Consider the following 22,500-nt stretch of genomic DNA (forward strand, 5'->3'; position numbering starts at 1 on the left):
CCTATCTCTAAGGGAGACGCCAGTCACCCTCCTGAGGAAACCCATTTCAGCCTCTTGTACCCTGGATCTCGTTCTTTCGGTCTTGACCCAGCCTTCATGACCATAGGTGAGGGTAGGAACGAAAACTGACCGGTAGATCGAGAGCTTTGCCTTCTGGCTCAGCTCTCTTTCGCCACAACGGTGAGATAGATTGAATGTAATACCGCACCCGCTGCGCCCGATTCTCCCACCAATCTCCCGCCCATTGTCCCCTCACTCATGAACAAAACCCCAAGGTACTTGAACTCCTTCACTTGGGGTAAGGACTCATTCCCTACCTGGACAAGACACTCCATCGGTTACCTGCTGAGAACCATGGCCTCAGATTTAGAGGTGCTGATCCTCATCCCAACCGCTTCACACTCGGTTGCGAACCGATCCAGTGAGTGCTGAAGGTCACAGGCCGATGATGCCATCAGGACCACATCATCTGCAAAGAGCAGTGATGAGATCCCCAGCCCACCGAATTGCAACCCCTCCCCACCCCGACTACGCCTCGATATCCTGTCCATAAATGTAACAAACAGGATTGGTGACAAAGCGCAGCCCTGGCGGAGGCCAACCCTCACCTGAAACGAGTCCGTCTTACTGCCGAGAACCCGGACACAGCTCTCACTTTGGTCGTACAGAGATTGGATGGCCCTGAGAAGAGACCCCCTTACTCCATACTCCCGCAGCACCTCCCACAGTATCTCCCGGGGGACCCGGTCATACGCCTTCTCCAGATCCACAAAACACATGTAGACCGGTTGGGCATACTCCCAGGCTCCCTCCAGGATCCTTGCGAGAGTGAAGAGCTGGTCCGTTGTTCCACGACCAGGACGGAATCCACATAGTTCCTCTTCAACCCGAGGTTCGACTATCGGCCGAACCCTCCTTTCCAGCACCTTGGAGTAGACTTTACCAGGGAGGCTGAGAAGTGTGATACCCCTGTAATTGGCACACACCCTCTGGTCCCCCTTTTTAAAAAGCGGAACCACCACCCCAGTCTGCCACTCTTTTGGCACTGTTCCAGACTTCCACGCAATGTTGAAGAGGCGTGTCAACCAGGACAGCCCCTCCACACCCAGAGCCTTGAGCATTTCTGGACGGATCTCATCAATCCCCGGGGCTTTGCCACTGTGGAGTTGTTTGACTACATCAGTGACTTCCGCCTGGGAAATCAACGACAATCCCCCGTCATCCTCCAGCTCTGCCTCTAACATAGAGGGCATATTAGTCAGATTCAGGAGTTCCTCAAAGTGCTCCTTCCACCGCCCTATTACCTCCTCAGTTGAGGTCAACAGTGTCCCATCCTTACTGTACACAGCTTGGATGGTTCCCCGCTTCCCCCTCCTGAGGTGGCGAACAGTTTTCCAGAAGCACTTTAGTGCCGACCGAAAGTCCTTCTCCATGTCTTCTCCGAACTTCTCCCACACCCGCTGCTTTGCCTCTTTCACGGCAGAGGCTGCAGCCCCTCGGGCCCCTTGGTACCCTGCAACTGCCTCCGGAGTCCTCCGGGATAACATATCCTGGAAAGACTCCTTCTTCAGTTGGACGGCTTCCCTGACCACCAGTGTCCACCACGGGGTTCGTGGGTTACCGGCCCTTGAGGCACCTAAGACCCTAAGACCACAGCTCCCCGCCGTAGCTTCAGCAAGGGAAACTTTGAACATTGTCCACTCGGGTTCAATGTCCCCAGCCTCCACAAGGATGCACGAAAAGCTCCGCCGGAGGTGTGAGTTGAAAGTCTGTCGGACAGGGGCCTCCTCCAGACGTTCCCAATTTACCCGCACTACCCGTTTGGGCTTACCAGGTCTGTCCAGAGTCTCCCCCCCCCCAGCCCCCCTGACCCAACTCACCACCAGATGATCGGTTGACAGCTCTGCCCCTCTCTTCACCCGAGTGTCCACAACATACGGCCTCAGATCAGATTATAAAGTCGATCATTGACCTTTGGCCTAGGGTGCTCTGGTACCAAGTACACTTATGAGCATCCCTATGTTTGAACATGGTGTTCGTTATAGACAATCCATGACTAACACAGAAGTCCAACAACAAAAAAACACTCTGGTTTAGATCAGGGAGGCCGTTCCTCCCAATCACGCCTCTCCATGTGTCTCCATCATTGCCCATGTGTGCGTTGAAGTCCCCCAGCAGAACAATGGAGTCCCCCACTGGAGCCCCATGCAGGACTCCACTCAAGGTCTCCAAGAAGGCCCAATACTCCGAACTCCTGTTTGGTGCATATGCACATACAACAGTCAGAGTTTTCCCCCCCACAACCCGCAGGCGTAGGGAGGCGACCCTCTCGTCCACCGGGGTAAACTCCAACACAGCGGCGCTCAGCCGGGGGCTTGTTAGTATCCCCACACCCGCCCGGCGCCTCACACCCTGGGCAACTCCGGAGAAGAAAATAGTCCAACCCCTATCCAGGAGTATGGTTCCAGAACCGAGAGTATGCGTAGAGGTAAGCCCCACCAGATCTAACCGTAGCGCCCACCTCCCGCACCAGTTCCGGCTCCTTCCCCACAGAGAGGTGACGCCCACGCCCCAGAGCCAGCGCCTGCCGCCCGGGTCTGGTCCGTCGACGCCCCTGACCTTCACTGCCCCCCATGTGGCAGCGCACCCGACCCCAGCGGTTCCTCCCACAGGTGGTGGGCCCATGGGCTGGAGAGATGGGAGCCACGTAGCTTTTTCGGGCTGTGCCCGACCGGGCTCCGTGGCAAACCCGGCCACCAGACGCTCACTGACGAGCCCGCCATCTGGGCCAGACGCCGCAAATCGTCAACAATGAAAAGGGAACTCCCCGCCGAGTTCAACGATACCTCACAAAAGACTCTACGTCATACAGTTTATTAGCTGTGAAAAGGGGCGTGGCTAAATCATAGGGGGCGGGTCAAACCATCACCAATTAAAAAGGAAGTGTCTGCTGAGTTCAATGATGCGTCACAGAAGACTCTACCTTAGATGGGTCAGCATGTATGAAAGGGGGCGTGGCCTGAACATAGGGGGCGGGCCAAACAATTACCAATGAAGAAGGCAGTCTCTGCTGAGTTCAATGACACCTCACACAAGACTCTACCTTAAACAGTTCAAATGTTATAAAAGGGGGCGTGGCCTGAGTAAGTGGGCGTGGTCATATTATAGGGTGTGGCTCAGTATCACATGTAGACCACACATTCTGAGTTTCATGCAAATCGGATGATGTTTGTCATATAAGGCGCATTTCATGTTGCCAGCGGGGGGCGCTATGACCAAAAGTCAATTTTGGCCTGTAGGTGTCCTCAGTCCTGGACCCTTGTCAATCAGGAGAAATTTCGGGCAGATACGACAACGTACACTCAAGTTACAACAACTTCTTTGTTCATCGCTGAACACTCAAAATGGCCGCGACGCCACGCCCACACCGTCTGACGAAAAGTTTTTCTTTTAATAACTTTTCATCGTTAAGGTGTTGGGATGGTGCAGACCAAGTTTGAAGTCTGTAGGAGGAGTTTGTTAAAGTATAGCACCTTGACTTGTAGGCCTACTTCCTGTTGCCACGAGGCAGCAAATCGTTAACAATGAAAAGGGAACTTCCCGCCGAGTTCAACGATACCTCACACAAGGCTCTATGTCATACGGTTCATTAGCTGTGAAAAGGGGCGTGGCTAAAGCATAGGGGTCGGGTCAAACCATCACCATATAAAAAGGAACTCTCTGCTGAGTTCAATTACACCTCACACAAGACTCTACCTTAGATGGGTCAGCATGTATGAAAGGGGGCGTGGCTTGAACATAGGGTGCGGGCCAAACCATCACCAATGAAGAATGAAGTCTCTGCTGAGTTCAATGATATCTCACACAAGACTCTACCTTAGATGGGTCAGCATTTATGAAAGGGGCGTGGCTTAAACATAGGGGGCGGGCCAAACCATGACCACTGAATAAGCATCTCTCTGCTGATTTCATTGATACCTCACACAAGGGTCAACCTTAAATGGTTCAAATGTTATGAAAGGGGCGTGGCTTAAACATAGGGGGCAGGCCAAACCATCACCAATGAAGAATGAAGTCTCTGCTGAGTTCAATGATACCTCACACAATGGTATACCTTAAACGGTTCAAATGTTATGGAAGGGGCGTGGCCTGAGTAAATGGGCGTGGTCATATTATAGGGGGCGGCTCAGTATCACACGTAGACCACACATTCTGAGTTTCATGCAAATCGGATGATGTTTGTCATATAAGGCAGATTTCCTGTTGCCAGCGGGGGGCGCTATGACCAAAAGTCAATTTTGGCCTGTAGGTGTCCTCAGGCCTGGACCCTTGTCCATCGGGAGAAATTTCAGGCAGATACGACAACGTACACTCAAGTTACAACAACTTCTTTGTTCATCGCTGAACACTCAAAATGGCCGCCACGCCCACACCGTCTGACGAAAGGTTTTTCTTTTAACAACTTTTCATCTTTAACGTCTTAAGATGGCACAGACCGAGTTTGAAGTTGATCGGATGAAATCTCTAGGAGGAGTTCGTTAAAGTACGACATGTGGAAATGGCCAAAATCGTACTAATTTCAAACATTTAATTAAAAATGGCGGACTTCCTGTTGGGTTTAGAATATGGCTCTAATGAAGTTTTTTGTACATCTTGACATGTTACATATGTGTACCAAGTTTCGTGAGTCTACATTAAACGCTATGCAGGGGCTCAATTTTCTTAACTTTCTACTAACCCTTAAAATACATACATTTTTACCAGACTTGATGCGGCCGCCAAATTTGGTGAGTTTTTGAATATATTAAGCCCCTCAAAAAGCCAATTCATTTGACGGGAAAAAAATAGAAAGAAAGAAAGAAAAATAATAATTCCTTCAGTTTCAATAGGGCCTTCGCCGCTGTCGGCGCTCGGGCCCTAAAAATTAAAGCTGCGAGCGGCGATGGACGGGCCCTCGCGCCTCATGTTTAAACAACAACTGAAACTAATGTATGTACAAACATAACTTATATTTATAACGTTGTAAATGTTCCTTTGGGGTCAAAATTGAAAATGATCCTTTTTTTGGTGCTATTTTCCTCAATGTTTTGTCCCTTTTTCCTTTTGCTTTTAAAGGTTTTTGTAAAAAAAAAAAAAAATGGTCTATATATCTCATTTATATGACATGATACACATAATTCTTGGTTTAAAAAAACAGAAATTGTGAATTATTTTGACTAATGGTTAAGATCAAAGGATAATGAGTGGATCACAGTCTGCTTTAAGTCAAAGTATAGTCAGGATACTGTTTTGAAACCATCTTTTTAAAAAAATTCTAAAGCTTTCAAATTTAATAAAACACCTGAAGTTCAATCAATGTAATCATTCATTTTACCTGTGAAGCACATTCATGCATCCATTATTTTTGGGTAATTTGTTGAGGTTTTAAATTTCTTTCAGTTCACTTGTTTTATGGATTTCTCTGAGCACCAATCACAACAACTTTAAAGTGTCAGTCTGAATAGTTTGAACAAATTTAGTCTGAACTTAAACTGAGAAACAATTATTTGATACACTGCCGATTTCGCAGGTTTTCCTACTTACAACGCATGTTGAGGTCTGTAATTTTTATCATAGGTACTCTTCAACTATGAGAGACTGAATCTAAAACAAAAGAAAATTACATTGTATGATTTTTAAATAATTAATTTGCATTTTATTGCATAACATAAGTATTTGATCACTTACCAACCAGTAAGAATTCTGGCTCTCACAGGCCTGTTAGTTTTTCTTTAAGAAGCCCTCCTGTTCTCCACTCATTACCTGTATTAACTGCACCTGTTTGAACTTGTTACCTGTATAAAAGACACCTGTCCACACACTCAATCAAACAGACTCCAACCTCTCCACAATGGCCAAGACCAGAGAGCTGTGTAAGGACATCAGGGATAAAATTGTAGACCTGCACGAAGGCTGGAATGGGCTACAGGACAATAGGCAAGCAGCTTGGTGAGAAGGCAACAACTGTTGGTGCAATTATTAGATAATGGAAGGAGTTCAAGATGAAGGTCAATCTCCCTTGTTCTGGGGCACCATGCAAGATCTCACCTCGTGGGGCATCAATGATCATGAGGAAGGTGAGGGATGAAGCCCAGAACTACACGGCAGGACCTGGTCAATGACCTGAAGAGAGCTGGGACCACAGTCTAAAAGAAAACCATTAGTAACACACATGCCGTCATGGATTCAAATCCTGCAGCGCACGCAAGGTCTCCCTGCTCAAGCCAGCGCATGTCCAGGCCCGTCTGAAGTTTGCCAATGACCTTCTGGATGATCCAGAGGAGGAATGGGAGAAGGTCATGTGGTCTGATGAGACAAAAATAGAGCTTTTTGGTCTAAACTCCACTCGCCGTGTTTGGAGGAAGAAGAAGGATGAGTACAACCCCAAGAACACCATCCCAACCATGAAGCATGGAGGTGGAAACGCAATTCTTTTCTGCAAAGGGGACAGGACGACTGCACCGTATTGAGCGGAGGATGGATGGGATCATGTATCACAAGATCTGACCGGGGTTTGTGCCCTTTTTGTATTTTTGTATTTTGTAACCCCACCCACCATCTTTTCCTAAACGTAACTGTAACGTTCTTGTGCCTCATGTCATTTAAACGTATGTCCCGACCCAGAGCGTCAAATAGTGAAGTCAAGATTCCCTGCCAAGCGTGTCTAAATATGATGCTAAAGGAGACTTTTTGCATCAATAACAAACACCAAAGGTCCATCGTCTATTGTTGACGTGATGGGAGTGAGAATGTGTTGTCCTGTCACAAAAAGATGTCATCCTGTTGGGTTCAGGTGTTTGGAATCTCCATCTTCTGAACTTCTACATTCTGAACCTTCTTCATCTCTGAACAGATTATGGATTTGGATGATTTCAAACAGGAGGATTGTCTTCTAAGGTTACATCATTCACTCTTTATTCAGATTATGGAACTGCAGTTTCTCAAATATCAGCTGTGCTTCTCTGGTCTCAGCTCTGATTAACAACTGAACCTAAGTTATGTACAAACATAACTTAATCCATGAAGTTGTAAAGTTGTTTTTGTTCATATTTTCATGTTTCTTGTAGTAAATTGTGTCTGCAGTAACAAAAGACTTTATTGTTAAAGAAACTGTAGAAAATGTCTACTGTTTTTAAAGTAAGTGAATGTTTATAATTGTTGGTAAATGTTACACAGAAGATCCTCTGAACTAGAGCTGAAGATCTTTACCCAAACCCGACGGGTCTTTAATTTCTATCATTTTACACGGGCTTGTGCTTGCACTCTGCACAGCAAATTCCAGCCTTTGGAATAAACTCTCTGGGAGTTAAAATCAACTCAATTTGAGTGTACATGTGTGACCATCGAATAAACTCTAGGGCAGAGTTAAGGTAACTATTTTGTAGGAGTTGATCATTTAATCCTTTACAGGAGATAAAACTGAACTATCGTGGGAGTTCAACACTAATCCCATGTAGAGTAAAATAAAACTCTAACCTTGAGTCAATTTTAATGTGAACTCCTTCATAGTGTTAACAAGCAACACTTAAAGGAACACGCCGACTTATTGGGACTTTATCTTATTCACTGTAACCCCCAGAGTTAGACTAGTCCATACATACCCTTCTCATCTCTTATTGGGACTTTATCTTATTCAATGTAACCCCCAGAGTTAGACTAGTCCATACATACCCTTCTCATCTCTTATTGGGACTTTATCTTATTCACTGTAACCCCCAGAGTTAGACTAGTCCATACATACCCTTCTCATCTCCGTGCGTGCTGTAACGCTGTCTGACGGCTCCAGCATTAGCTTAGCCTAGCACAGATCCTGCAGGTAACTGGTTCCAACTAGCCTACTGCTCCAAATTGTGACAAAAGTGACAAAATAACTCCAACATGTTCCTATTTACATGTTGTGATTTATGGAGTCACAGCGTGTACAAAAAACAACGTAACATGAGACACAGCCATCTTCTAACTGTAAACAAACCGGGAACTATATTCTCAGGCGGAAGAATATAGTACTTGGGCGGAGTGATATGCTCGCAGCAAGCCTGTCTGAGAATATAGTTCCTGGTTTGTTTACTGTTAGAAGACGGCTGTGTCTCATGTTACGTTGTTTTTTGTACACGCTGTGACTCTATAAATCACAACATGTAAATAGGAACATGTTGGAGTTATTTTGTCACTTATTGGGAGCAGTAGGATTACTGGAACCATTCACCTGCAGGATCTGTGCTGGCCTGATGCCGCTGGAGCCGTCAGACAGCGTTACAGCACGCACGGAGATGAGAAAGGTATGTATTGACTTGTCTAACTCTGGGGGTTATGGAGAATAATCTAAATTCCCAATAAGTCAGCATGTTCCTTTAAAGTGTGTTTTATTTAACACTTAATAGAGTTGATATCTAAAAATAAGTTTTTAGGTGAAAAGGACTCCATAAAATGAAAAACAATACACCATTATTACTACAAATATTTATTTGTATTGACAAATCCATACATTGTTCAACAATCCCTGCTACATGGATCCTTACTTGTGGAACAAGTTACATTTTGAATAGAAGTGCTTTCTTTACTGAAAGCAAACATTCACTTAAACATGTTCAGATGTGTCCTTTGTGCTTCATCCTTTAATACAGCTTTACTTCTGTTCAGGCACCTCAAACTAATTCATGCAATGTATCCTGGGAAAAATTTGAGACTAAGATGTGGTCAAATAGGATGTTGCTTGCAATTTTCAAGTTATTCTGGATTTAGAAGACATTTAATTAAGATACATATATATGTTTTTGTACATGTGTATGTAACACGTGTACCTCATGAAACCCCTTCCAACTATGACACTTTACTGCACAATAATTCTCAGTGCTTGAATGATGAAACACCCTCGACTTCATCTCAATGCCAAAATGTTGAAGCAGGCCCTTCTGTCAACTCACAGCAAAGATATGTGTGCCTCCATCATAGCCAATCTTTTGGGAAGCAGTGTACCCAACGATGTAATTCTTTCTACAATTGAAAATGTATAGGAATGTGTGGAAGATTTACAGTCTAATATTCAGGACCAAGTATTGAACTTACTTCCAGCTGACAATCCCTCCAGATCACAACATTATAAACATTGTGTTCTCATACTCTATCACTGAAGGAATGACTGTGTACTTAAGGCACCTGATTATTGAACATCACAAACTCTTCAAAGAACTGTACCCATCAAAGAACTTGTTACCAAAACATAATTTCATGGTCCACTATGCAAGCTTAATTAAAAAAAATTGGACCACTCATTCATATCTGGACTATGAGATTCAAAGCCAAACACAAATTTTTCAAAGATTGTGTGAAGAACTTGTGGGACTTGAACAGCTCAGCAAATGTGCCCAAGGATGTGGAAGACTGACATGGAAGAAGCTGTGATGGAAGTTTTCCTATGAAGCAGCAGCGTTTAGAAATATCAATGATCAAATGAAAACGAATAACGACTGTTTGAGAATTAAACCAAAGTTTGGTCTTTGAGTATTTATTTACATTTGCAAATGGAGAAAACACAGTTTCAAAGGTACACGCAGCACAACTGAAAATGTCTTTCCTAACTAGAAACCTAAAAATCAAAACATCTTATAGTGAAGAAACTCCATTAAGCTAACCCTCTTCAAATATCTTTAGCATGCTGCCACTTTTCTAAAAAATACCATAGACAGTCAGATGATTTTACAACCTTCCGTTCTGCTCCTGTGTCTCCTACATTAGACTAAACACCTGCTTATCTCAGGATACAGAAAGAGATACGGTTCACACAGTGTTAGAGCCTTCTTCACTTTATCTGAGAGAAATAAACAAATGAGGAGCTGCAATTTCTTTAGTGAAAATAACTTCTGCTATTGCTCACAGTCTACAAGGCCAGCTCTCTCACTGGTGCCTTTAAGTCTACAGGAAGGAACAGGATTATGTGGAGGTTTAAAACAATCTTTAAACAAATGGTCAATATCATTAAACAAATGGTTAAAATAAAATTTGCCACCACAAAGCTTTCAATCCAAGATTATTTAGAAGCTGAAAACCTGTGCTTTTGAAGTCCCTGTGGCCAGCAGATATGGCTGGGGGTTTCCTTCGATCGCCATGAGGTGTCCAATGAGAAAAGACTAATTCTTGACAAAAGACAAAAGAGATGTGTGCACGCGCACATTTGAATAATGTCAGGCGGTAAACAGATTTGGGTTTTTAAAAAGCTGTCAATCAAAATGTACTTGTCAGGCCAAATTCTGTCAGGCTCCGGCCTTGTCGGGCTGAACTTTTAGGCCTGATTACAGCTCTACTCGGAACTACTATTGGTTTTAATGGATGAAGTTTACTAGTTGAAGTAGAACTATTTCTTTGATTTCTGTTCATTTCACACACAGACACTCACAGAGACATACAGTCACAGACACACACACACACACACACACACACCTGGATGAAAACAAAGAACCAAAGCATATTTCCAAATTCAGCTATTTAAAGGATCAATATAGTATTGATGTGATTATAAATGGATTTTTGTTTTCTTCATTTATTCATAATTCAGATTGAGCGACTGCAGTTTGTCAAAGATAAGCTGTGCTTCTCTGGCCTCAGCTCTAAAGACCAACCCCTCCCATCTGAGAGAGCTGGACCTGAGAGAAAACAACTTGGAGTATTCAGGAGTCAAGGTGCTGTGTGATCTTGCAGCAAATCCAAACTATCGACTGGAGACTGAGGTCAGTCAAATGTTTGGAGTCAGTCCTGGTCTCAGCAGTATTGAACTAAACACAATTAATATCAAAGCAAAGATCCTTACATTCCTGTAAACCTCCAACCTTCTCAGTGAAGCTGTGAGAGGAGAGAGGGGACAGTCAGCCAATCAGATGAGCCAGGAGCTTGTTGTGATCAGGTCAAGACTGTTGTTGTTGTTGTTGTGTTCATGTCTGCAGGAGTAATCACAGCAGATGTTTTACTGTTCAGTCATTAAGCTCATACGTCTGTCCTGTCATTTGGTTGGTGGAATAATTTATAACAGACTCCATATTTATATATTTATAATGTAATATTTAAAAGTAGATGAAACATTCAGATGGTTTTTAACAGCTCTGAACCCAACAACAGTAAATCATCATTAGTGAGCAGTGAACATCTCTGTTTCTGCAGTAACGATGCGTTCAGGACTCAGCAGTTTATTTCCATTGTGTACTTCAGTGAAATCTGCAGAGTCAACAGACTTGATGGCCAAAGTCTCTGCAGGTCTGTGAGCTTCACTCCAACACGTTACCATGAGAGCTGAAAGGAAGCAGGATGCTCTACACAGCAGCTCCACTTGGTGTCTGAACAGGACTGAAGTCTCTGCTGCTCTTTATACTGGATGTGCTGCTTCACTGACTGACAGCTGATGAACAGAGTCTCTGGAAACACTCATTTATCTCCTCTGTTGTTCTTCTCTCACCAGATGGAAGTCATCTTAGTGATCAGAAAGGAGGATGTGTTGAGACCAGATGTGGAGTCCTCCATCATCCCTGTGTGTTCCTCTAGATCTGACTGAGTATCATCAGTGTATCTGGACTGCTCTGCTGCTGCTCGGTCCTTCTACAGTCTCTGCAGACACACTGAGACTCCTCCTCTCCTTCTGCTCCACACTTAGTCTCTATAATGTCCAGCTCTATCTCCACAGCGCTGCAGAGGAAGGACTGGCTACAACACAGATGTATTCTGGGATAGAATAAACAAACTCTCTGGGTTGTTCGTCTTTGGTGGCATTAAGCTCCGTTTCATTCACGTTTCGGATGGTCAGTTAGTCAACCAGTTCCTACTGCTGAACTCGCTGATCCTTTCTGTTCAGTCTTGTTTCTAAATGTTGTTTTGAGTCAAATCAAATGTTTTATGGTCATGATTCATCTGGTAGCTGGTTGGCTCGCTTCCAAGCTTTAAACTCTTTATATAAGAATATATAATAAGAAATATATGAATGGGGGAAATCTGTTTAAAAAGTGGCCAGTCACTGTTGAGCTCAACTAACAAATAACTGCAAGTGTCCTTTTAATGGCTGCTTATGTTTCTTATGTGATTGCTATATAATAATTAGAGTTGTTTATATTCATGTTTATGTAAATGGACAGTTTGTAATGGCTTATATTTACAGTTACAGTTTCCACAGTTTTACAAAAAGTGTAAAGTCCTGGGGTCTCATTTAGTAAACTGTGCGTAGGATCCTTACTTTAAGTGTACGTGCGCCCAAAAGCCTAAAATGGCGTACGCTGAAAAAAAGTCTGATTTATAAAACATTGTTTACGCACACCTGTAAGCAATGTTCCCTTTATAAATCACAGATTGACTACAAGTGAGCGTACATGGATCAGCCTCTTATCCCGCCCTGTACACGCCCATTTTTAACCATAAATAGTCAATGTAAAGCACCTCGTGAATGCTGATCAGTATGTTAATGACCCTGGCAGTTGTTACACTGAATCATGATGACGGACGGAGAAAAAGCAAAAAAAACTTCTCAGACGTTCAGGAATTACTGCAAATTGAATTATAATTTCGACCTGTTCTTGCACAGTGTATGGATCCCGGATCTATAGACTACATAGATTAATAATACGTCCAAATCAGCAGGCATTACAGCACTCTGGGACAGCTTCGATATATCAGAAATATATAATAAGATTTAACAGAACTATATATTATATCCAAACAAGCCTTAGTGATAAAGTTGAAGATTATATATAATATTTATTTAAAAAAACACTTAACTGTCTGCCATTTCCCTCTGGAAACAGCCGGTTTCCCCCAGAGTGGCGAGGACACTATTACAGCTATATTACTATTAGAGCTATATTAGGGAATTTAAATCTGCATATGAGCCAGTCATGGTCATGGTCCCTGAAGTCTCTTTTTCTCCCGATTCTTCCATTAGCGTAGTCCTCCTGCAGGGCCAGCAGGGCCATCATGCAGCATTACGCACGGGGTCACCGCAGTATTTATATGTTTAGTCTACAACGATTTTTGATTGTTAACACCTTGCTTAAATCACAGCAACAACTAGTGGTATCCCCCACCCTGAGATACAATCTGAAGACAAAATGTAATAGGCAAACACACTTTTCTTCATGCAGGGTTTGTTATGAACAGTATTAAAGTTCGGACTGATAACGAGGACATAGAGCGTAACGATTGCACGAGAGCTTAACGGCTGTATTTCCAGACTTTGACATTTGATGATATATGCACAGTTTTAAAGACGGATATTTAGATATTTACACTGTGTTGTGCAGTTATCTAATGCTAGGGTATATCCTGTATTCCATGCAGTCGGGCCATCTCATCCTTCTGCCCTCCGTAGAGGACAATGTGACGGTGAGACAGCGCTGATTAAATATTAAGAACACATTTTTATTTAAGATTTGAGTTGAAGGTGTTTATGGAACAATTATCACTCAGTACAAGCGCAAATAACACTGCTGGATTTAATCTTCATGGTAACGTGGATGATATGGAGTGAAAGAATGTGCGTGAGGCATCAATACTAGAAAATATTACGAGTAATCTTATTCCCATTTACGCTCTGCAGTCTGACTTCAGTTCACCACCTCACCATCTGCGTCACCAATTCCTATTTTGTCTCCAAAATGTGCGTAGGCATGGGTCAGAGTTTGCGTGGAGGACCACACATTCTCCCGTCAAGTTTGTTTTTTATAAATCACAACCTTTGCGGGGGAAGTGGGGTAAGCACATTTCAGCCCCGTTTGGTGCATACACCACGTTTAGAAATGAGACCCCTGAACTGAAAGCCCTCTACTCCGGTTTCCTGGGTCTGATGTTAGCGTTATGCTAAGCTAACCTGTACAAAGCAAGAGCAGAATAACAACTGAAACATATCAATCAGGTTCACACGTACCTTTTTATTTTATGGGTCCATATTTAGAAATACTTTTCTAGAATACTTAAATACTTCAAATATGTGTCAATGTAACCTGAGAGTCTTTTAGTGAAAAGCTGAACATCATATATGAAAGAATGTGTGGAGAAAAAAGTTTTAAATAAAAAATATATTATTAATTCATATTTATTTGGCTTTAAATGAAGACGTCTTTCCTATGATTCATACCAGAAACTATTTCTGCAAACTGAAGACATTTTAGATTAAAGAGCAAGATCCTTTTAGTTTAACATCAAACAGCCACGAAATCACCATCAACAAACTCCACCAGACTCCATGTAAATAATCAGGACTTTTAGCGTGTATAGAGCCAGCATATCTCCACCAGACTCCATGTAAATAATCAGGACTTTTAGCGTGTATAGAGCCAGCATATCTCCACCAGACTCCATGTAAATAATCAGGACTTTTAGCGTGTATAGAGCCAGCATATCTCCACCAGACTCCATGTAAATAATCAGGACTTTTAGCGTGTATAGAACCGGCATATCTCCACCAGACTCCATGTAAATAATCAGGACTTTTAGCGTGTATAGAGCCAGCATATCTCCACCAGACTCCATGTAAATAATCAGGACTTTTAGCGTGTATAGAGCCAGCATATCTCCACATGTAAATGGGTGAATTAAGGGTTTATTTCAACCAAACCAGAGTGGTGATTGTTGGAACAGTGGAAAGATGAACCAAGACGGCTTTTGATAGTTTTATTTAGTTTCTGTCCACTTTGAATGAAGTGTGTTTTACGATGATAAAAGTCCTGATTATTTACATGGAGTCTGGTGGAGTTTGGTGATGGTGATTTCGGGGCTGTTTCATATTAAACTAAAAGGATCTTACTCTTTAACTAAAAGGTCTATCTCTGTAGGGATCCATCCCATAATGTTGTCAGACATTTAGAATAATAATCTGAGTCCAGGTTGAAAAATACAGAAGTAACCCTTTAATGAAAAGATGAATATTGTGTATCTTGCAGCACTTGTTGGCTAACTTCTCTCCCACCAACACACATTCACAGCCTCCCGCGTGTCAACAAACGGCAGCTGGTTGTCTGCAGCGAGCCAACATGGCTCCTCTCTGTGTCAGAGTGTCTGAGATCATTCAGGCACATACACGGCAAAAAACACCGGAAACATCCTTTAATGTTTTAGCTTGAAAATCAAATGAAAGGGACACTAAGAAGTCCAAATGTCTGCAGGTTTATCAGCTGGTCTGGAGTCAGTTTGCAGTAGTTTAAGCACAGGAAGAAAAAGAAACTTCCCAGAAAAAGAGTCTGAAATAATAATAATTATAATCATAATCATAATAATAATAATAACAGAGGAATTATCAAAATGATCCACAGAACCTTCACGTCTGCTTCTCCACAAACTCTATTATATCTTCCAATACCACCTTAAATTCTATTCAATCATCCAATACCACCTTAAAAAATAATGATTGTTTTTTTAATCCTGCTGAGTTCCTCGAGCAGCTTTGGCATCAATAAGTGTTTGGTCCATTTCTCCTCCTCCTCCTCCTCCTCCAGTCTTTGGTCAGTCTCTCTCTCTCTCTCTCTCTCTGATCAATAACAGATCATGTGACGGGGAACACATGACTCGCCTGATCCGTCCGGTGAACACATGGCGACTCATCTGCAGAGACAGATAACACGGAGCAGATCCATAGTTACAACATGAACCCAAAGTTCAGGAAAAACTGACTTCATCACTCTCTCTGTCAGTCTGTCTGACCTGACCTTAAAGCATAACATTAAAGTTTGTTTTGTAATTCAAAAACGGTGGGTCCAAACGACAAAATATTATCATCACAAGAGAGATAAAAGTCTGGCGAACGCATTGATGTGGTTTTTATGTTTGTGGTGTCAAATATATGCGACACAGAGCAGGTAACAAACAGGGAACATTCTTTTCATAGTTTCTATCGGCAGTTGGTGTGAACAGAGCCAAAAGTTTAAATGCGGTGGATTGCATAGTTAGTTTTGACCAACCATGATGTATGAAGAGTGAAAACTGTAGGGGAGAGAGCAACTTGCTTGGAAAGATTTCGTATAATATTCGTACTGCAGCTCCCCTCTCTCTCCTCCGCTCTGACTCTTAACATTTCGTCCCCTTACACACACATTGGAAAATCTGAACCGGTCTGAAAACTGGATGATACATAAACTGTGATTTGGTAGAAACCGTGCTTGATATCAGAATGCCCATTCAGCCCAATAAAGTCTCGTCTTCGGTTTAAACTTTTAATTATTTTTCTACGTTAAAGCACGGCAAATCGGTATGGCCCCAAAGAACGTTTGTTTGGAGCTACGTTAAGCGATTTCCCGAAGATTTCCCATTATAGTCAATGGGAAATTTTGCGGCTTTTTTTCCCCAATTTCGTGAAATGAAAAAAAAAAAAAAAACTGCACGGCAAATCTCTTAGAAAAGTCATAGCACAACATTCCCGGTCATTACACACATGTTTATGTATTGTGTGTGCATGTGTTGACAACGCTCCGTGACTAGTAGCAGGACAAAAATGCGGCGGATTAACAATAAGTATGGGGGATAATAGTCATTCACACTGAATAACATTGAATTGAAAGATGGGGGTGCTTTTGGATCATGTACATTGGATACATAAGTACATAAACCATTTCAGGTGACTACCTCATGAAGCTCATTGAGAGAACACCAAGGGTTTGCAGAGTTATCAAAAAAAGCAAAGGGTGGCTACTTTGAAGAATCTAAAATATAAGACATGTTTTCAGTTATTTCACACTTTTTTGTTAAGTACATAATTCCATATGTGTTCATTCATAGTTTTGATGCCTTCAGTGAGAATCTACAATGTAAATAGTCATGAAAATAAAAAGGAAACACATTGAATGAGAAGGTGTGTCCAAACTTTTGGCCTGTACTGTATATAATAAGAGATCCATAATTGGCGTCTCTGTATCGATATACAGTATTGCCACAGAAAATATCGCGATACTACGCTGTATCGATCCCCTCCACCTGTACGCCCATACGTTACGCATGCTATGTAGCTGGTCAGCAAGAATCCCATCGAGAGACAGACAAAACATGTAGTTTATCGACAGGCTTTTATTTTTGAAAAAGTCAAATATCTTTGACTGTATTATTGCTTCTTCTCGCTTACAGTTTGGTCAACATAAAGCCCAAAAAAAAAAGTTCCTCAGTCCTCGTAGAGTTTAGCAAATCAAGCGGTACATAGATTTCATTGGTTTATTATTTAATGGTCAGGTGGCCATGCAGTGTGAAGCGGGAGTGTAGTTGTCTCTGACCTGCGGAGGCTGCGAGCTTCATACAGCGTGTCGTCCTCGTCACTCTCCCCCCCCTCCATCTCCACCGAGTCCTCCGAGTTCGCCAGCAGACCGTACTTCTTCTTGGGGGCGGGCCTCTTCATCCTGTCAGCCAATCACAGAGCACCGTCACTACCACTTTCATACAGAGTATATATCAATATTTAGGCTGGTTTTGGTCAGCAATACTACTACTGTAGTTTCAACTGTTTAGTACTTTAAACTCACTATATCAACTGTTATTGTCAGTCTGTGTGTGTGTGTGTGTGTGTGTGTGTGTGTGTGTGTGTGTGTGTCTATGTGTCTTTGTGTGTGTGTGTCTATGTGTCTTTGTGTGTGTGTGTGTGTGTGTGTATATGTATGTGTGTCTGTTTTTCTATGTGTGTGTCTCTGTCTGTCTGTGCGTGCGTGTGTGTGTGCATGTGTCTGTGTGTGCGCATGAGTGCGTGCATGTTTAGTTTACAGATTAAACCGCTTAAATTGGGAGATTTATGAATGGAATTTGGTGTGCTGGCTGTCCACAAACAGGACAGGAAGTAGTAATACACCTGTAAAGGTAGTATTGTTTTTAGTGATAACAGATAAATAGTACATCAGATTTATGCAGAACTGAAGAGTAAATCTAACACAAGACTCACATTAACACAATGTGCACAGTTTCTTCTTATTATTCCTTATTTGTATGTATATATTAGTTTTTCTGTATTTATTGTTTACTTTCTGTTTGGTGTGTTTACGAATGCACCTTTCACCAAGACATGTTTCACATTTAGTGTACTTGTTGCAGCAATAAAACCTTCTGACTGTAGAGAAAGCTTTAAATTGCTTGTTTTTATTTAGTGCGACACCTGTCCCCAGGTAGGAGAGGCTGTTGTTGAGATAACATCATTTGTTTCCATCGCAGAGCTTGAATGAGAATGGAGAGACTTAGTACTGTTTAACCACAAACCCAATGTTTTGGTGGATCAATTCAGACACTAAACATATTGGGAGAGGATGGTTGGAGTAAGTCGGTGACTATTATACACAGAATTTAAGAGTGGGTGCTTAAATTATACAAAACAACACAAGTAACATTTTATAGCATATATGCCTCCGCTGGTGGGACACAAAGTATTAAATTGCTGGATTTATGAATGGAGTTTGGCGTGGTACTGCTTAAGATAGTACACAAACTTTTTGATTGATTAATCCAGAAACTTAAAACACACACACACACACACACACACACACACACACACACACACACACACACACACACACACACACACACACACACACACACACACACACACACACACACACACACAGTCTGTGTTGTGGAGCAACTGCTGTTTGTTGACATGTTAACAGAGTGAGATACAGAGTATTCTAGTTTTACAGGTATGTCGCCCATCTTTTGAAATCATATCTTTTAGATATAAAAACGTAACTGGATAGATGAGATAAAGGCTGAATTGAAGAAACTCTCAAAAGGGCATTATCATATTTTGCAGCTGATAAGAGGGAATATTAAAATTGCAAAGTATATATTATGGACTTTACTGTAACCGTAATTAGTTAATCTAATGATTTATCAGTTATAAGTACATCCTTCTGTAGTTCTGTACCTCTTACCTGCCATTCACCTGTGTGAAGAGGCGGCACACCAAACTCCATTCATAAATCTAGTGATTTAATGCTTTTCTTATCAATACTTATACATAGTCTGTAAAATGTTTTGCAGTTGTTTTTCTAAAGTTAGCTTCTTCTTAAGAGGTAGCACTCTCATAACTATTACACAACATTGTTGATTGACAAACTACAGACCTAAGCAATAGCTTGGGGTCCTTGTTAACTTCCATTTCACATTTTGGACAATGTAATATACATCGCAGAAAATGTTTTCGAAAGGTTAGTTAAAGTTTTACATTTTATTTTGTTAATGTGTCACAGATACATTAATCGTTCACTAAATCCCTGTTTATATGAATGGAGTTTGGTGTAATGCTTCTCAGCAGTTGTACACACGGTAAAATGCGACCCCACACCAAACTCCATTCACAAATCTAGTGATTTAATGCTTCTTCTCTTATCAACACTTCTACTCTATAATCCTATTATTCAATACTTTCCTTGTAGTCATTTATTATAACAACCATTTTCACGGTTGGACAACATAATATACATCGCAGAAAACAGGTCAAAAAAGTTTTACATAGTATTTTGGTAACGTGTCACCGATACATTTAACCGTTCACTAAATCCCTACTAATATGAATGGAGTTTGGTGTGAAGTGTTTTTTCTCACCGCACAGCTCGGATGAGGAAGTAGAGAACTCCAATCATGGTGATGGCGATCAACACGTACAGGGCCCTCTGGATCATCGAGCTGTCCACATTTAGGCCGCTAAGCATCCTACCGCCGCCGCCGCCTCCGCCACCGCTGTGTGTGGAGTTCGCCCCGCCGGAGGAGTTCGTAACCGCGGGTCCGGGCGCCACGGTGCCGCCGCCGCCGGTGCCGGTGGTGAGTGTGAGCGCATCCTTCGCCGCGGACACAAACACACAACATATCGGTACAAACACCGCCGAGAGAACTCTGTAAAAAGTCATTATAACATCCAGAAACACTCCGCGCGAACCTTAGAGAAGACAATTAGGAAACTTATGGCGGCTCGAGAGGGACTTTCTGCTGTGTTTTTCTTTTTTAGCGGAACCGAGCGGGGCTTTTCCCAGAGACACGTCGCAGTATCCGCTGAACTGTGCCTCTACTCGGGCTTTGTTGATGTTGAAGACAGACGGCTCAAAAACTCAACTAGGAAGTTCACATCCACCTACTGATGACGTCACACGCAGGGGCGTGCGTGGGTAAAATTATCCCTCGATTTGACTCGTAGGACAACCAATCACACGGTTAAATTCACAAATTCAGACATACATAGACAGAAAAACACAGTGAATGGATGCCGAACTAAAGAGCGGCTCTTGTAGCTTTAGAAGAACATATCAATCACATTCTGCAAACTATCAATTCCTTCTGATATTAAGAGACATACTTAAAGTGTGACTTTTATACACGGAGTTTGGTGCCTGTCCGTGTTAAGGTGACTGACAGGGTGCAGGGCAATACTTTGTCACAGTTTATAGAGGAGCTAGAGAACTATTAGGGTATTCGTATTACTGTTTATTATTGTGAAACACTATATAATTGTATAAGTCATAAGGTTTAAACAGCGGGATTGATTACGGTACTTTCTGCCCGTTTTGTTTTCATGCATATTTCTTGTTCAAAATGGGAAAATGTTTTAAATATTTTCAGTTTAAATTGATGCCGAACTGAAGAGTGACTCTTCCAGCTTTAGAAAAACATATAAATCACATTCTGCAACATATGAGAACCTACTGATATAAGAGACATTTTTAAATTGTGATATTTATGAATGAAGCTTTGGGGCAGATAGGGGGAGCGAGCGAGCACATATCTAAAAAAAACAATAGTCCCAGCATCCACTGCGGTCATAATTTAATTTACAATAAAGTCAATGTTTTCTGAAATATATATGAGTGGAAATAAAAGAGAAGAAGTTGAACTTGTAATTCTGTCCACAGGGGGGCGCTGTGGAGCCAGAGTTTGTGTTTTTAAAAACTATTATTCAGATATTTTATTAACTTATATCCAATATTCTAATAATATATTTTTTTTTTCGTTTTACTGAAATATTTTTGGATATTTTAATAATTATATTTGCAGATTTGTATTATATTTTGTATATATTGTGTATATTTTATTTAAAGTTTTTCTAACTAAATTATCCTTTTTTAATTTTACGATTTCTTTTTTTAGATATTTAACTGATATTTTTTGGGATCTTTGAAGAATGTTATTTTATATATTTTACTGATACTTTTTTATATTTCTTACTAACATATTTTTGGGATCTTTTTAAAGAATTTTATTTGTATATTTTACTAATATATTTAGAATATTTTAGAGAAATATTTCAGAATAGAATATTTAAGCTTTGTTGGATATTGTAAAAGTAATCGTTCAGATATTTTATTAATACAATTGTATTGATATTATTTGGGATTTGTTTGGATTATTTTTTGAATATTTTTCTGATATATTTTGAATATTTTGTGGATATTTTTTGAATACTTTTCTGACATTTTTTTTATATTTTTCTGACATTTTTTAAATATTTTTCGGACATCTTTGTGATATTTTACTGATATTCTATGGATATTTTATTATTATTTATTAGTCCAGTATTGGCTGTTGTTAACAGGTTTGTCTGATTTTAAATTAATGTATTTTCTTCCTCCATTAATTATATTTTAGGGGAGTTTGGCATTGATTAAGAAGAGATAGGCTATGTGTAAATCTCAGGTCATTTTTAAGCTTTATGGAAAGGAGAAGCTGTAATTATGACTCATTGTAACACCTGAATGATTCAATCTGTTCATACCTCTGACAGAGCTTCTGTCTGCCAGGCGCGTGCACCGTGTCAGAGTTGCGGGTTTGATTCCCGCAGGATCAAAGCCTCCAGATGTCACGCTAATGTACATTCATGTATTTAGGTTGTTTCTGTATTTAGGTTGCTGACAGAGGCTTCGGGACGTGACAGACAGACCGGCCGGCCAATGGCAGTGCGGCTGGGCTCTCCTGCAGCGCTGTGATTGGTCGGCACGGTGACAGAGGGGCGGGGCTGTGAGATTACAGCATCTCTCTGTCTCTCGGTGCTGATACAGCGGACATCTGGAGCTGCCCTGCCCGGGAATCAAAGCCCCGAACGCCGCCGAGACAGCCCGAGTTCGCTCTCTGTTTCGCGGGGAAAACGCCCGAGCGTGCTCCGTTGTTGTTTTCGCGCCTTTCGGGCTGGATCGAACGTTTCGAGACTGCAACGGACGGACCGTTGCTGCCGGTAAAAACACCGAAACTACGGATAAATCCCGGGAGAACGGTGATGGACTGAAGTGATCCGGTATCTGAGAGGGTTTTAGGCCCGATGGAAGCTGCGACACACCCGGACCTGGAGCGTCTGGGTCCCGGTTCCGGCTTCAGTCTGGACTAAAGACTCGGTTCGTCCCCGAGGGATTCAAACAGTCACTTCTTTTCTCCGGTAAACGGGCCCAAACCGGCGGATCAGGACCGTTCTCGGGGTATTTTAACAACTATATTTGCATATTTTACTAATATTTAGTTGAGATATTTGGACATCCAGCGGTTTCGTGGATTAAC

The 22,500-nt window shown here is 41.8% G+C and overlaps 3 protein-coding genes across 3 annotated transcripts in view; 2 read left to right on the plus strand and 1 right to left on the minus strand.

Annotated features, from left to right (window-relative positions):
- Positions 1-22,500, plus strand: part of LOC114561491 (ephrin-A2) — a 366,950-nt gene that overhangs the window by 208,598 nt on the left and 135,852 nt on the right. The gene's annotated exons all lie outside the window — the stretch shown is intronic.
- On the minus strand, positions 14,893-20,136 carry fam174c (family with sequence similarity 174 member C). The gene is made up of 3 exons (XM_028587548.1): positions 19,570-20,136; positions 17,262-17,384; positions 14,893-15,606 (listed from the first exon to the last, which is right to left on the minus strand). The coding sequence occupies exons 1-3, from the start codon at positions 19,869-19,871 to the stop codon at positions 15,603-15,605; spliced, it is 429 nt and encodes a 142-aa protein (XP_028443349.1). The 5' UTR covers positions 19,872-20,136; the 3' UTR covers positions 14,893-15,602.
- si:ch73-60h1.1 (calcium/calmodulin-dependent protein kinase type IV) overlaps positions 22,032-22,500 on the plus strand; it is a 27,765-nt gene continuing 27,296 nt past the window's right edge. The window contains exon 1 of the mRNA XM_028587580.1: positions 22,032-22,500. This exon is cut by the window's right edge and continues 176 nt beyond it. The gene's annotated coding sequence lies outside the window, so the exon portion shown is untranslated.

The sequence above is a fragment of the Perca flavescens genome, chromosome 9, assembly GCF_004354835.1.
Source record: "Perca flavescens isolate YP-PL-M2 chromosome 9, PFLA_1.0, whole genome shotgun sequence".
Lineage (NCBI taxonomy): Eukaryota > Metazoa > Chordata > Actinopteri > Perciformes > Percidae > Perca > Perca flavescens.

Bases quoted from the DNA above. Each gene is read 5' to 3' on its own strand.
- fam174c (XM_028587548.1), bottom strand. From the start codon at position 19,871: ATGACTTTTTACAGAGTTCTCTCGGCGGTGTTTGTACCGATATGTTGT. The intron at 17,385-19,569 runs GTGAGAAAAAAC...ATTGGCTGACAG, and splicing joins TTCCTCATCCGAGCTGTGCG to GATGAAGAGGCCCGCCCCCA.